Source organism: Dendrobates tinctorius, unplaced genomic scaffold (genome assembly GCF_039654945.1).
Source record: "Dendrobates tinctorius isolate UK_male_01 unplaced genomic scaffold, ASM3965494v1 ptg000044l, whole genome shotgun sequence".
In the NCBI taxonomy this organism is placed as follows: Eukaryota; Metazoa; Chordata; class Amphibia; order Anura; family Dendrobatidae; genus Dendrobates; species Dendrobates tinctorius.
The window spans coordinates 31,580,001-31,593,211 of NW_027361712.1; the positions used below are offsets into that span (position 1 = coordinate 31,580,001).

At 51.1% G+C, this 13,211-nt stretch overlaps 2 protein-coding genes across 5 annotated transcripts in view; one reads left to right on the forward strand and one right to left on the reverse strand.

The window, feature by feature from the left end:
* Positions 1 to 5,092, reverse strand: part of TOX4 (TOX high mobility group box family member 4) — a 26,672-nt gene extending 21,580 nt beyond the window's left edge. The window contains exon 1 of one of the 4 annotated variants that reach the window (XM_073575483.1): positions 4,952 to 5,092. In XM_073575483.1, coding sequence (XP_073431584.1) covers positions 4,952 to 4,957 — 6 coding nt within the window. In that variant the 5' untranslated portion in view covers positions 4,958 to 5,092. The other 3 variants (XM_073575481.1, XM_073575480.1, XM_073575482.1) reach the window with 3 other exon arrangements.
* A 21-nt stretch (positions 5,093 to 5,113) lies between these two features.
* The window catches only part of RAB2B (RAB2B, member RAS oncogene family), a 37,896-nt gene continuing 29,798 nt past the window's right edge, over positions 5,114 to 13,211 (forward strand). The window contains 2 exon segments of the mRNA XM_073575484.1: positions 5,114 to 5,251; positions 5,254 to 5,326. Of these exon segments, the coding sequence (XP_073431585.1) occupies positions 5,129 to 5,251; positions 5,254 to 5,326 (196 nt within the window). The 5' untranslated portion in view covers positions 5,114 to 5,128.

The window sequence follows — 13,211 nt, forward strand, 5'->3', positions numbered from 1 at the left end:
ACGGCTGGTCGTTGAGGGGTGCTGGATGTCAGACCCCCTCCATTCTCATGTTAACAAGCTCTAAAGCTAACTTATGAATGCCACTGTAGTGGCAAACACCGCTAACTGTGCCCATTTAAAGGGGCAGTGTAATATATGAACGTATGTAATGCGCATAGCCAGCTTTTATTCCACTAAAATACAGGGGTTAGACAAAATAATGGAAACACCTAACGTTTTGGCATCATAATCTTCGAACATGTTATAAACATGCAAACCGTGACATATGGTAATGTTTTGTAGTTGATTATTTGTGTTATGTGATATGTGTATGTAAATTAACTATTTGTTTTGCAGAATTGTAAGAACATTGATGAGAACCTGATACCAATGGCAGACCTCTCGGATTTGCAAAGAGGCAAAATTGTTGGTGCTCGTATGGCAGGCGCTAGTGCAACAGAAAGTGCCCGAATGCTTGGCGTGTCAAGAGGTACTGTCTCCAAAGTAATGACTGCATTTGAAAGGAAAAACGTCCACAGCAAAGCACAGGTCCGGCCGAAAGTCGAAGTTGACAGAGACCGTCGGACTCTAAAGCAAAATGTGAGAGGATCGCAAGACCACTGCTCCGTAAATCACTGCTGAGCTCAAGGAACACCTACAGAACCCAGTTTCTACAAAAACTGTTTGTTGGGAGCTGCACAAATTTGGATTCCACGGAAGAGCTGCAATTCGAAAACAGCTGCTCTCAATGACAAATGTTTCCAAGCGTTTAGAGTGGTGTAGAAACCTCCAGAATAGGTCCCTCGAGCAGTGGAAACATGTGATATTCTCAGACGAATCATCGTTTACCCTGTTTCCAACCTACAGCCGAGTACGTTTGGAGACAGCCGAAAGAAGCATTCCATCCAGACTGCCTTCTCCCAACCAAAAAACATGTCGGAGGTTCTGTGATGATCTGGGGTGCTATTTCGTGGAGATCCGCCGGGCCAATGATATCCCTTCATGGAAGAATTAACAGCCGCGATTATTTAGGCATTTTGGGCGACCAAGTGCATCCAATGGTTCAAGCACTGTTCCCGGAGGGGAACGCGATCTTTCAGGATGATAATGCACGATTCTAGCTGTATGAATTGATGCAGCTAGAATCGTTAAAGCATGGCACAAGGAACATTCTAATGAAGTTGAGCATCTCATCTGGCCCCCACAATCCCCAGACCTCAACAATATTGAGCATTTACGGTCGATTTTAGAGATTCAAGTTAGATGTCGATTTCCGCCGCCATCGTCGCTCAAAGAACTGGAGGGTGTTTTAACTGAAGAATGGGCTACAATTCCTTTGGAAACAATTCACACCTTGTATGAATCCATACCTCGGAGAATTGAGGCTGTAATTGCCGCAAAAGGTGGACATATACCATATTAAACTAACTTTTGTTGATGTATGTATATATATATATATATAATATCTCCAAATATTCAACAACTATTTTGCAGGGACAGCTGATAAACCCACACCTCCAACACGCATAGCACTGTAAACCATCAGAAGATCCAGGTCAAATCTGCACCAAAACTGTGCGACAACTCCATCAGATGCAAACTCACCCTTGGGCTACTGGTCAATGGGGTTAAAATATACTAATGCCCATTTCCTACGGCACTCATTGAAATGGGCACCAGGCACACATGCCAGTCAGAGCTCTACACCTTGGTATACTGCACAGACTGAGGGGGCACAGTCACCATGGATGGTGGATGCCAGAATGAGGGAGGGAAGGTCTGCAAAACCCTCAAAGGAGAAGGCTGCTTATTCACCTTAGGTACACACAGTAACGCCACAGCAGGAACCACCACATGTACACCCTGCCCAGACACCTCCATATTAGTGCAGATACCCGGTCACTGCCCACAAACCTCCTCCTCTATGGTTACCCTACGTACGCATAGTAACGCCACAGCAGGAGCCACCACACGTACACCCTGCCCAGACACCTCCATATTGGGGCAGATACCCAGTCACTGACCACAAGCCTCCTCCTCTATGGTCGCCCTATGTACACATACTAAAGCCACAGCACACAAGCCTCCACCACACGTACACCCTGCCCAGACACCTCCATATAGGTGCAGATACCCAGTCACTGACCACAAGCCTCCGCCTCTATGGTCACCCTATGTACACATACTAAAGCCACAGCACACAAGCCACCACCACACGTACACCCTGCCCAGACACCTCCATATTGGGGCAGATACCCAGTCACTGACCACAAGCCTCCTCCTCTATGGTCGCCCTATGTACACATACTAAAGCCACAGCACACAAGCCACCACCACACGTACACCCTGCCCAGACACCTCCATATTGGGGCAGATACCCAGTCACTGACCACAAGCCTCCGCCTCTATGGTCACCCTATGTACACATACTAAAGCCACAGCACACAAGCCTCCACCACACGTACACCCTACCCAGACACCTCCATATTGGGGCAGATACCCAGTCACTGACCACAAGCCTCCGCCTCTATGGTCACCCTATGTACACATACTAAAGCCACAGCACACAAGCCTCCACCACACGTACACCCTGCCCAGACACCTCCATATTGGGGCAGATACCCAGTCACTGACCACAAGCCTCCGCCTCTATGGTCACCCTATGTACACATACTAAAGCCACAGCACACAAGCCTCCACCACACGTACACCCTGCCCAGACACCTCCATATTGGGGCAGATACCCAGTCACTGACCACAAGCCTCCGCCTCTATGGTCACCCTATGTACACATACTAAAGCCACAGCACACAAGCCACCACCACACGTACACCCTACCCAGACACCTCCATATTGGGGCAGATACCCAGTCACTGACCACAAGCCTCCGCCTCTATGGTCACCCTATGTACACATACTAAAGCCACAGCACACAAGCCTCCACCACACGTACACCCTGCCCAGACACCTCCATATTGGGGCAGATACCCAGTCACTGACCACAAGCCTCCTCCTCTATGGTCACCCTATGTACACATACTAAAGCCACAGCACACAAGCCTCCACCACACGTACACCCTGCCCAGACACCTCCATATTGGGGCAGATACCCAGTCACTGACCACAAGCCTCCGCCTCTATGGTCACCCTATGTACACATACTAAAGCCACAGCACACAAGCCATCACCACACGTACACCCTGCCCAGACACCTCCATATTGGGGCAGATACCCAGTCACTGACCACAAGCCTCCGCCTCTATGGTCACCCTATGTACACATACTAAAGCCACAGCACACAAGCCTCCACCACACGTACACCCTGCCCAGACACCTCCATATTGGGGCAGATACCCAGTCACTGACCACAAGCCTCCGCCTCTATGGTCACCCTATGTACACATACTAAAGCCACAGCACACAAGCCATCACCACACGTACACCCTGCCCAGACACCTCCATATTGGGGCAGATACCCAGTCACTGACCACAAGCCTCCGCCTCTATGGTCACCCTATGTACACATACTAAAGCCACAGCACACAAGCCTCCACCACACGTACACCCTGCCCAGACACCTCCATATTGGGGCAGATACCCAGTCACTGACCACAAGCCTCCGCCTCTATGGTCACCCTATGTACACATACTAAAGCCACAGCACACAAGCCGCCACCACCACACGTACACCCTGCCCAGACACCTCCATATTGGGGCAGATACCCAGTCACTGACCACAAGCCTCCTCCTCTATGGTCACCCTATGTACACATACTAAAGCCACAGCACACAAGCCTCCACCACACGTACACCCTGCCCAGACACCTCCATATTGGGGCAGATACCCAGTCACTGACCACAAGCCTCCGCCTCTATGGTCACCCTATGTACACATACTAAAGCCACAGCACACAAGCCTCCACCACACGTACACCCTGCCCAGACACCTCCATATTGGGGCAGATACCCAGTCACTGACCACAAGCCTCCGCCTCTATGGTCACCCTATGTACACATACTAAAGCCACAGCACACAAGCCACCACCACACGTACACCCTGCCCAGACACCTCCATATTGGGGCAGATACCCAGTCACTGACCACAAGCCTCCGCCTCTATGGTCACCCTATGTACACATACTAAAGCCACAGCACACAAGCCTCCACCACACGTACACCCTGCCCAGACACCTCCATATTGGGGCAGATACCCAGTCACTGACCACAAGCCTCCGCCTCTATGGTCACCCTATGTACACATACTAAAGCCACAGCACACAAGCCTCCACCACACGTACACCCTGCCCAGACACCTCCATATTGGGGCAGATACCCAGTCACTGACCACAAGCCTCCGCCTCTATGGTCACCCTATGTACACATACTAAAGCCACAGCACACAAGCCTCCACCACACGTACACCCTACCCAGACACCTCCATATTGGGGCAGATACCCAGTCACTGACCACAAGCCTCCGCCTCTATGGTCACCCTATGTACACATACTAAAGCCACAGCACACAAGCCTCCACCACACGTACACCCTGCCCAGACACCTCCATATTGGGGCAGATACCCGTCACTGACCACAAGCCTCCGCCTCTATGGTCACCCTATGTACACATACTAAAGCCACAGCACACAAGCCTCCACCACACGTACACCCTGCCCAGACACCTCCATATTGGGGCAGATACCCGTCACTGACCACAAGCCTCCGCCTCTATGGTCACCCTATGTACACATACTAAAGCCACAGCACACAAGCCATCACCACACGTACACCCTGCCCAGACACCTCCATATTAGTGCAGTTACCATGGAGCCCCGGTCTACTCCATGGACACTACACACTGTGTGCACAACCATCATCACCACATGTACAATCCGCCTAGCAGCCAGAGCCGTGTCCCGGAGCGCATTCTCCTCACACCTGCCTCCACTACCACCGCGTATAACAGAGTGCCTCACCTCCATCGTCAGGGCCGCGGGCTCCCCTTCTTTTTTATAAGTACACTTCTCCGCCTCCACCAAGATGGCGGCACATCCGCTTCCGGGACGTCATCCTGCGCTACTAGTGTCACCTCGTGCATGAGAACACAAGAGCAGCGCAGTGTCAGAGCGGAGGGACGTGCCCGGTGTCGCGCTATGGCTCCACCCCCCGCTCTTCTGACATATAGGATGACACTTCCGGGAACCATAGAGTTTCAACAGTGGATAGGACGTCCCCACCTGCAGCATAGACGAGACATCCAGCGGGTAGAGCGTCTGGATCCTCTGCGTCTCCGGCTGCAGCAGTCATGTCGTATGCTTACTTGTTCAAGTACATCATTATCGGGGACACAGGTGTGTGATGGCGGTTCGCTGTACGGCAGTTGCTCGGTAATGTGCCGTATCACTACTGTGGGGGTCGGGGCCGGCCATGGAAGCCCTCGTACTGGCGTCACCCAGCTTTCCCGGGCTCCTGACTGGTGTTTCTCTAGTGGTCGGGCACCTGATGGGATCTTCCCCGGCCGCTGTATCGGCATATTATGGTGAAAGTTAATGAGCTGCCGCCAGTCACTGCGTGCTGATTGGCTGGAGCAGTCATGTGACACAACAGTTTCACATGATCCGCCGGGAATGAACCCCAATGTGACTCTCTGGACATAAAGCCCCTGCAATCCCCCAATGTAAGCCCCGCTGTAACATAGGAAAAGGCCGCATCTCCCCCCGGTGACCCCTGTGTAGGGGGCATGTGACTCCCTGGACAAAGAGCCCCTGCAATCCCCCAATGTAAGCCCCGCTGTAACATAGGAAAAGGCCGCATCTCCCCCCGGTGACCCCTGTGTAGGGGGCATGTGACTCCCTGGACAAAGAGCCCCTGCAATCCCCCAATGTAAGCCCCGCTGTAACATAGGAAAAGGCCGCATCCCCTCCTGTGACCCCTGTGTAGGGGGCATGTGACTCCCTGGACATAGAGCCCCTGCAATCCCCCAATGTAAGCCCCGCTGTAACATAGGAAAAGGCTGCATCTCCCCCCGGTGACCCCTGTGTAGGGGGCATGTGACTCCCTGGACATAGAGCCCCTGCCATCCCCCAATATAAGCCCCGCTGTAACATAGGAAAAGGCTGCATCCCCCCCCGGTGACCCCTGTGTAGGGGGCATGTGACTCCCTGGACAAAGAGCCCCTGTAATCCCCAATATAAGCCCCGCTGTAACATAGGAGAAGGCCGCATCTCCCCCCGGTGACCCCTGTGTAGGGGGCATGTGACTCCCTGGACATAGAGCCCCTGCAATCCCCCAATGTAAGCCCCGCTGTAACATAGGAAAAGGCCGCATCTCCCCCCGGTGACCCCTGTGTAGGGGGCATGTGACTCCCTGGACAAAGAGCCCCTGTAATCCCCAATATAAGCCCCGCTGTAACATAGGAAAAGGCCGCATCCCCTCCTGTGACCCCTGTGTAGGGGGCTTGTGACTCCCTGGACATAGAGCCCCTGCAATCCCCCAATGTAAGCCCCGCTGTAACATAGGAAAAGGCCGCATCTCCCCCGGTGACCCCTGTGTAGGGGGCATGTGACTCCCTGGACATAGAGCCCCTGCAATCCCCCAATGTAAGCCCCGCTGTAACATAGGAAAAGGCCGCATCTCCCCCCCGGTGACCCCTGTGTAGGGGGCATGTGACTCCCTGGACATAGAGCCCCTGCAATCCCCCAATATAAGCCCCGCTGTAACATAGGAAAAGGCCGCATCCCCTCCCCCCCGGTGACCCCTGTGTAGGGGGCATGTGACTCCCTGGACATAGAGCCCCTGTAATCCCCAATATAAGCCCTGCTATAACATAGGAGAAGGCCGCATCTCCCCCCGGTGACCCCTGTGTAGGGGGCATGTGACTCCCTGGACATAGAGCCCCTGCAATCCCCCAATAAAGGCCCTGCTGTAACATAGGAGAAGGCCGCATCTCCCCCCGGTGACCCCTGTGTAGGGGGCATGTGACTCCCTGGACATAGAGCCCCTGCAATCCCCCAATAAAGGCCCTGCTGTAACATAGGAGAAGGCCGCATCTCCCCCCCCGGTGACGCCTGTGTAGGGGGCATGTGACTCCCTGGACATAGAGCCTCTGCCATTCCCCAATATAAGGGGGTGCAACGGCATTATAAAGACGTGTGGACGACATCTGGCCTTCCCAAATGTGCCCTCACGCGTTTAATAAGTCCCCATTAGAGGGTTATTCTCCTCTTTAACTTTACCCGTTTAAGAAGCATTGTTGTAAAAACCAGCAACTTTATCATTTACTGCTTCTTAAAGACCCTCTTTGATCTCTTAATAGTTCTCGGCATGTTGCCCAAGTTACCAGCCACCTCTGCAGCATCATTAGTGCTTGGTCTCCTGGGCAAGGAATGTGGCGCTTACAAGTTGTTTGCTTTGGAGCTTGTGAGCGCTTCTCTGCCGCTGCCTGTTTTGTGATCCTGCAGAAGCAAAGTCGTCGGCTTACATCATCAGAGAATACACCGTTTGGACCAATGCATGGCTTAAAGGGGTTGTCTGGCTTCTGAGGGCCTACGCTATTTGACTGCAGACTTGTGAAACCTCACAGCACGTGCACCGCGCGCTGAGGATATGCCATCCCTGGGGAGCAGCCGGGCACGTGACTGCGGATATGCAATTTGCATTCTCCAGGCCACATTCAAACTAGACTTGTCTGGCCTACAATACTCTTGCATTAAGCGAGGGAGCGCACGTTTAGTCTTCACGTGACCACGCATATAAAAATTGAATATTTGCGGTCACACTCCCCGCCCCGGAGAATCCACACAGGACACGGTGTGAGCATTCACAAGTCACATACCATAGAGTTCCTGCAGACTTGTACCCCAAGGCTGGACAACACCTTTAAGTATTTATTTTTCTATCCCAGAAAAATGTATTTGTAGGTCTTATAGAAGTGGATGGGAGCTGGCAACACTCAGATCACCATTAAGTTTTAAAACTAAAGTTAATTTTGAGACCCCCCAACTTATGCCGACTTCTCCTGATTGGTGGTCTGTGTGGTATTGCTGCAGGGTTCACCGGAACTAGGAGCACCAAATTTCTTCTGATGCCTCCTCCTCTTAATGATTGTGACCCATCTTTCCACTGCCGTGCACCACATACATACAGACCTCATGGACTGGGTGCACTTCTATGATTTCCCCCACTGTTGGTGGGTAATTTAGAATGAATTTGTTGGCGCTGGCAGCTACGTGTTGTGACGCTTGCACCAGTTTTTGGGCACAAAGTGTATATTTCTGCACCCTAATATTTTCCTCCTCGCAGGACGTGTTTGCCTCTTGCTTTACCTGCCGTCGCATCAGTCTGTTTTATCATATTGCTCAACATTCATTGTAAAAAGGCAAGGCGCCTAAATCTTACCTCCGGCGCACTGCTCCCCAGGCAATGGTGGCGTCTCCAGCTTGGGCTCCTTATCTTGGCCGCACTGAGCTCTGATCGGTTTTGGCCGGTGCTAGCTCTCAGGCAGAAATCCTACACAAGTGGTGCATAGTCCAGGTGACTTGTTAATCATTATTATATCACGTGTTACTTTTATGGTGACAAATTGTTAAGTGATAACCCCTTTAAGGAACACTACCTATCGGACAACCCTAGATTAATCAATTCAGGGCTCAAATTAACAGTGTATGCTCGCCTCCTTTGTCGGCGCTGCTGTTCCTGGTGGTGACGTTACATTGTCGTGTGCCGTATCTCTGATGACATGGCAAAGGCTGCAGCTGACAAGCAGTCGCTTATTGGCTGCAGGTGGCACATGGCGCAACAATGTAATAAAACCACTTAGAAGAGCGATGCCGCCATTGATGGAGCAGCGCCCCTACAGGCGGTGACTATACACTGTTTTAATTTTAATTTGGATCCTGAATTGATTAATCTGGACAACCCCCTTTAAGGATTAATTGACCTTTCGGCCTAAACTGGAAATAACAACTACGTAAGCAGGATCAATTATATGCATAGCTAAATGAACTCCCCAACCCCCCCCCCCCCCCCCAAGTTAGCAGGAAATCATTACCGAGACTAGCGTATTGCATTTTCCTTATTGTGTTGTTTTTTGTTTTGTTATGTTTTTTTTTTTCTTTCTCATTGTTTCTTAAATCCAATCTGTCACCAGATTTCACAGTTCAAACTGCACAGATCATTATAGATCTTGGACCTGATAAGTCCATGTCAGAATGGCTGTATAATCCTTTATGAGCGTTTACCCCCTGGCCTGATCGGCAGCTCCTCAGTGTCCCTCCTCCCTGCTGCTGAGATCTCAGTGCGAGCTGTCAGGCTGGCGGATGGGACTAAATACACTTGGGCTTGTCAGCTCTCTAATGGTCGTTTGAGGCCATGTTCACACTCAGTATTTGGTCAGTATTTTACCTCAGTATGTGTAAGCCAAAACCAGGAGAGGAACAATCAGAGGAAAAGTATAACAGAAATACACCATCACTTCTGGATTTCTCACCCACTCCTGCTTTTTAAATACTGAATACACATTGGTCTTAAGAGAAGAGTTAGACAGCCATTCTGACATAGCTTTTCATAGTAAGTACATAAGTCTCATCTGGTGTGAGTTATTTAATATTCTATACAGGTTGAAATGTGCTAACATACAAATCTGCATATAAAGGGAATAAAGAGACATTGTCATTGTAAATGAATTTGAAAATAATTTGAATTAGTGATCCAATCTTTTTTTTTTGTCTAGCGAGGTGATCACTATAGTACACCGACGTGACCACCATCTTGTGACACTGTAAATCTGTCCTGGCATGTTGGGAGCAGTCAGGTGCGTGAGAGCATGTGCAGCTGGACGCTCCTCTACAATGTTCTAGAGATGAACTATACTACTTGCTGTAACCTGGAGGTAGCAGCAGAGGAGCGTCCTACTGCACCTGCTCCCGGGCAACCGGATGCTCCTCTACCATGTCCTGGAGATGACCTATACCATGTGCTGCCACCTCCAGGTTACAGCAGAGGAGCGTCCTACTGCACCTGATCCCAGGCAGCCGGACACTCCTCTACCATGTCCTGGAGATGACCTTTATCACGTGCTGCCACCTCCAGGTTAGAGCAGAAGAGCGTCCTACTGCTCCTGGGCAGCCAGACGCTCCTCTACCATGTCCTGGAGATGACCTATACCACGTGCTGCCACCTCCAGGTTATAGCGGAGGAGTGTCCTACTGGACATGCTCTGCCGGCTGCTCTGAGCGTTCTACACAGGTTTCTGTCAGTGTATCACAATGGTGGCCATATTCTACTACAGTGATTACCTCCATACATAAATGGAATGTAACTTGCTAATTAAAGGCATTTGGAATATATTCCCATTAACATTTATTTATTATTCTCTATTCCCATAGAACCCCTTTAAGTAATCGCAAAAAACTGTGAAATCTTAGCAGCAATATCTAAACTTCAGAAATACAAGTGGAGCGCCAATAGTTAAAAACCGTATATGATAACAAAGAGGAACCCAGTGGTTGAGAAGGCCATGTATACACTTCCGGTAACGGCTAAACAATCAGCGCAGTGGTAACCCCTTAGGAGATGCCCCGCTAAGCACGGATCTACCGTAGCTTTACAGTTATGTTCCTGTTTAACCCTTTTAGAACAGGCTATTTTAGTTTATACAGGGTGCACAATAACTCTTGGGAGTCATGTGTCAGTATGTATGGTCTGCAGACATCTCTATTCTAATGTGGAGTTGGCGGCATCACCTTGGTCTTACCTGGCCGCTCACCTTTCTCTGGAAGGGCTCCAGTACTGGTACCAGTCTTTCTTGCGTTTGGCACCTGAATCGCAGGTTGGCAGCTTGTTGGATTTTCCTTTTTTGCACTTGAGAAATTGCTAGAAACAAAATCCTCCAGTGATTGCAGGCGGGTTGTGTGCCACCTCTAACGCCGAGCCCTGTGTGTTACACTGACTCGGTGGCATTGCCCTGGCCAGATGATATCTGTTGTATAAACATTACTGCTTCCTTATCTTCCCTGGCTGCTTGCCACGTGATACCAACATCCAGCCCCACTGATTCTTCACATTCCACCCGCTATCCTCTCTTCTGCTACATTCTTCTAGGAGGGGTGCTGGCTGCATGCTGCTGAATTGTATTACTTGGCTTTTGTTTCAGTATTTGTAAGCTGGTACCAGATCAAAGTGCGACAGACAGACAAATCTTTCCTTCGTTTTCAGCGTGTGGTTTCCACTCCTGATTTTTCATAACAAATACTAATGCAAAACACTACCACAACTTTCCCAAATTGCAGCAGCAATTTATTCGATCCCCCAAGACAGCACCACAAACAAGGGGATCTGCCCTTCAATGATCGGAAATCTACATAAAAGGGCGGCATCTCTCCAACGCATCAGTTGCTTTTCCAGGACGTCCCTCCTGACAGCACCAGGGAGGACGTCCCTCGCCTCCTTGCAGGGACAGGAAGCACACCCAAGAGGTTAAAAACAGTCTCCACCCCCATTCCCTCAGTGTTTCTTCCTGTCCCTGCACGGAGGGACGCACAAGAGGAGTCTGCTTACCGGAGGGGTCCAGGGCGATCGGGCGGCCCTGCCAATCCTTCCTCCTGTGAAGCGGCCCCGGTGCTGAAACCCTCCTGGGTGGGGGTCCCTCAGCCACAGAGACCAGGGGAGGACGAGCCTCCTGGGTAGAGCTGCTTCCTCCCGCAGCGGAGGCTCTCAGCTCCGACGCCGGCAGCAGCGCAGGGACCGGAAGTCGCGTGTAGAGAAACCGCGACGCACTTCCGGTGACGTCAGAGCACCGGAAATACAGGCCACCGGCGGGCGCTCTGAAGGAGCAGAGCGCGGTATCAGCGAGACAGGCAGCACCCTCCTGTCCTGACCTCGCAGAGGCTCTCAACAGCGATGGAGAACCAGGGCAGAATCGACCCGGATGGGGTAAGTGCGCATAGTGCAGACTGACCGACTAACACCCGGAAGGCCCAGATCAGAGCCTGACTGTCCCTCTCTTGCACTATGCAAGAAAAGGCACAACCGACAGCGCCCATTCCCATGACCAAACAGGCAGAGAAAGACCCAGGGAAGCCCAATAAGTGTCCCATATGCAGAGTTAAGCTCCCCAGCAAGCACAAGAAGTTGCTGTGTGACACTTGTACGGCCAAAGTAATGAAAGGCGAACAGCCGTCCCTCCTATCGGAGATGAGATCGCTGATTCGAGAGGAGGTCCAGGCTTCTGTGGTCACCTTGTCCCAGCCACAGCCAGCCAGTCCAGGCCCCGTTACTAAGCGAACCAGACAGGAGATGGAGCTTAGTTCGGAGGAAGGTTCCTACTCGTCGGATCAGGAAGAAGGCGAGCTGGGCACTAGCGAACCGGAGTATGGGAAAAGATACCTCTTTTCCTCGGATGATACAGACAATCCGGTTCAGGTGGTCAGAGACACAATGCAGATTGAGGAGGTCCAGAAACCTCAGTCCAGGCAGGACATGATGTTCGGGGGCCTTAGGGTGCAGAGGAAAGTAATATTTCCAGTGATCGACCATGTGCGAGCTATGGTCCTGGAGGAATGGGAGGAGGCGGAAAAACGTCTCGTGATATCCCGGGACTTTAAGAGATGGCTCCCCTTCGACCCCGAGGACCTTAAAGAATGGGGAAGTAGTTCCTAAGATTGATGTCCCTGTGGCAAAAGTAGCCAAGAAAGCAACGATCCCTTTTGAGGACGCGTCTAGTCTGAGAGACCCCATGGATAGGAAGGCGGATAACCAACTAAGGCGGGCCTGGGAAACATCAGCAGCCTTATTTAAAACAAATGTAGCAGCTACTTCGGTAGCAAGGTCTATGTGTTTATGGTTGGGCCACTTAGAGGAACATTTAACTAATAAAACCCCAAGGGAGGAAATTATAGATTCTCTTCCGATCATGAAGTCAGCCACAGCCTTTCTAGCCGATGCATTGGCGGAATCTGTTAGAATTGCCGCCCGGAATGGCTCTTTGTCAAATTCGGCACGCAGGGCCATCTGGTTTAAAGACCTGGACGGGTGACGGAGCCTCTAAAAACAAGCTCTGTACCCTTCCCTTCTCTGGGTTAAAAGTCTTTGACCCAGCATTGGATGATATATTAGAAAAAGCATCCGATGTAAGGAAAGGGTTCCCTGAGGAAAAGAAGCCTAGGGACCAGCCCTTTCGTAGGCCCGGGGGATATAGAAGGCAGCAGTACTATAGGTACCAGGGGAGCTCTCAGAGGG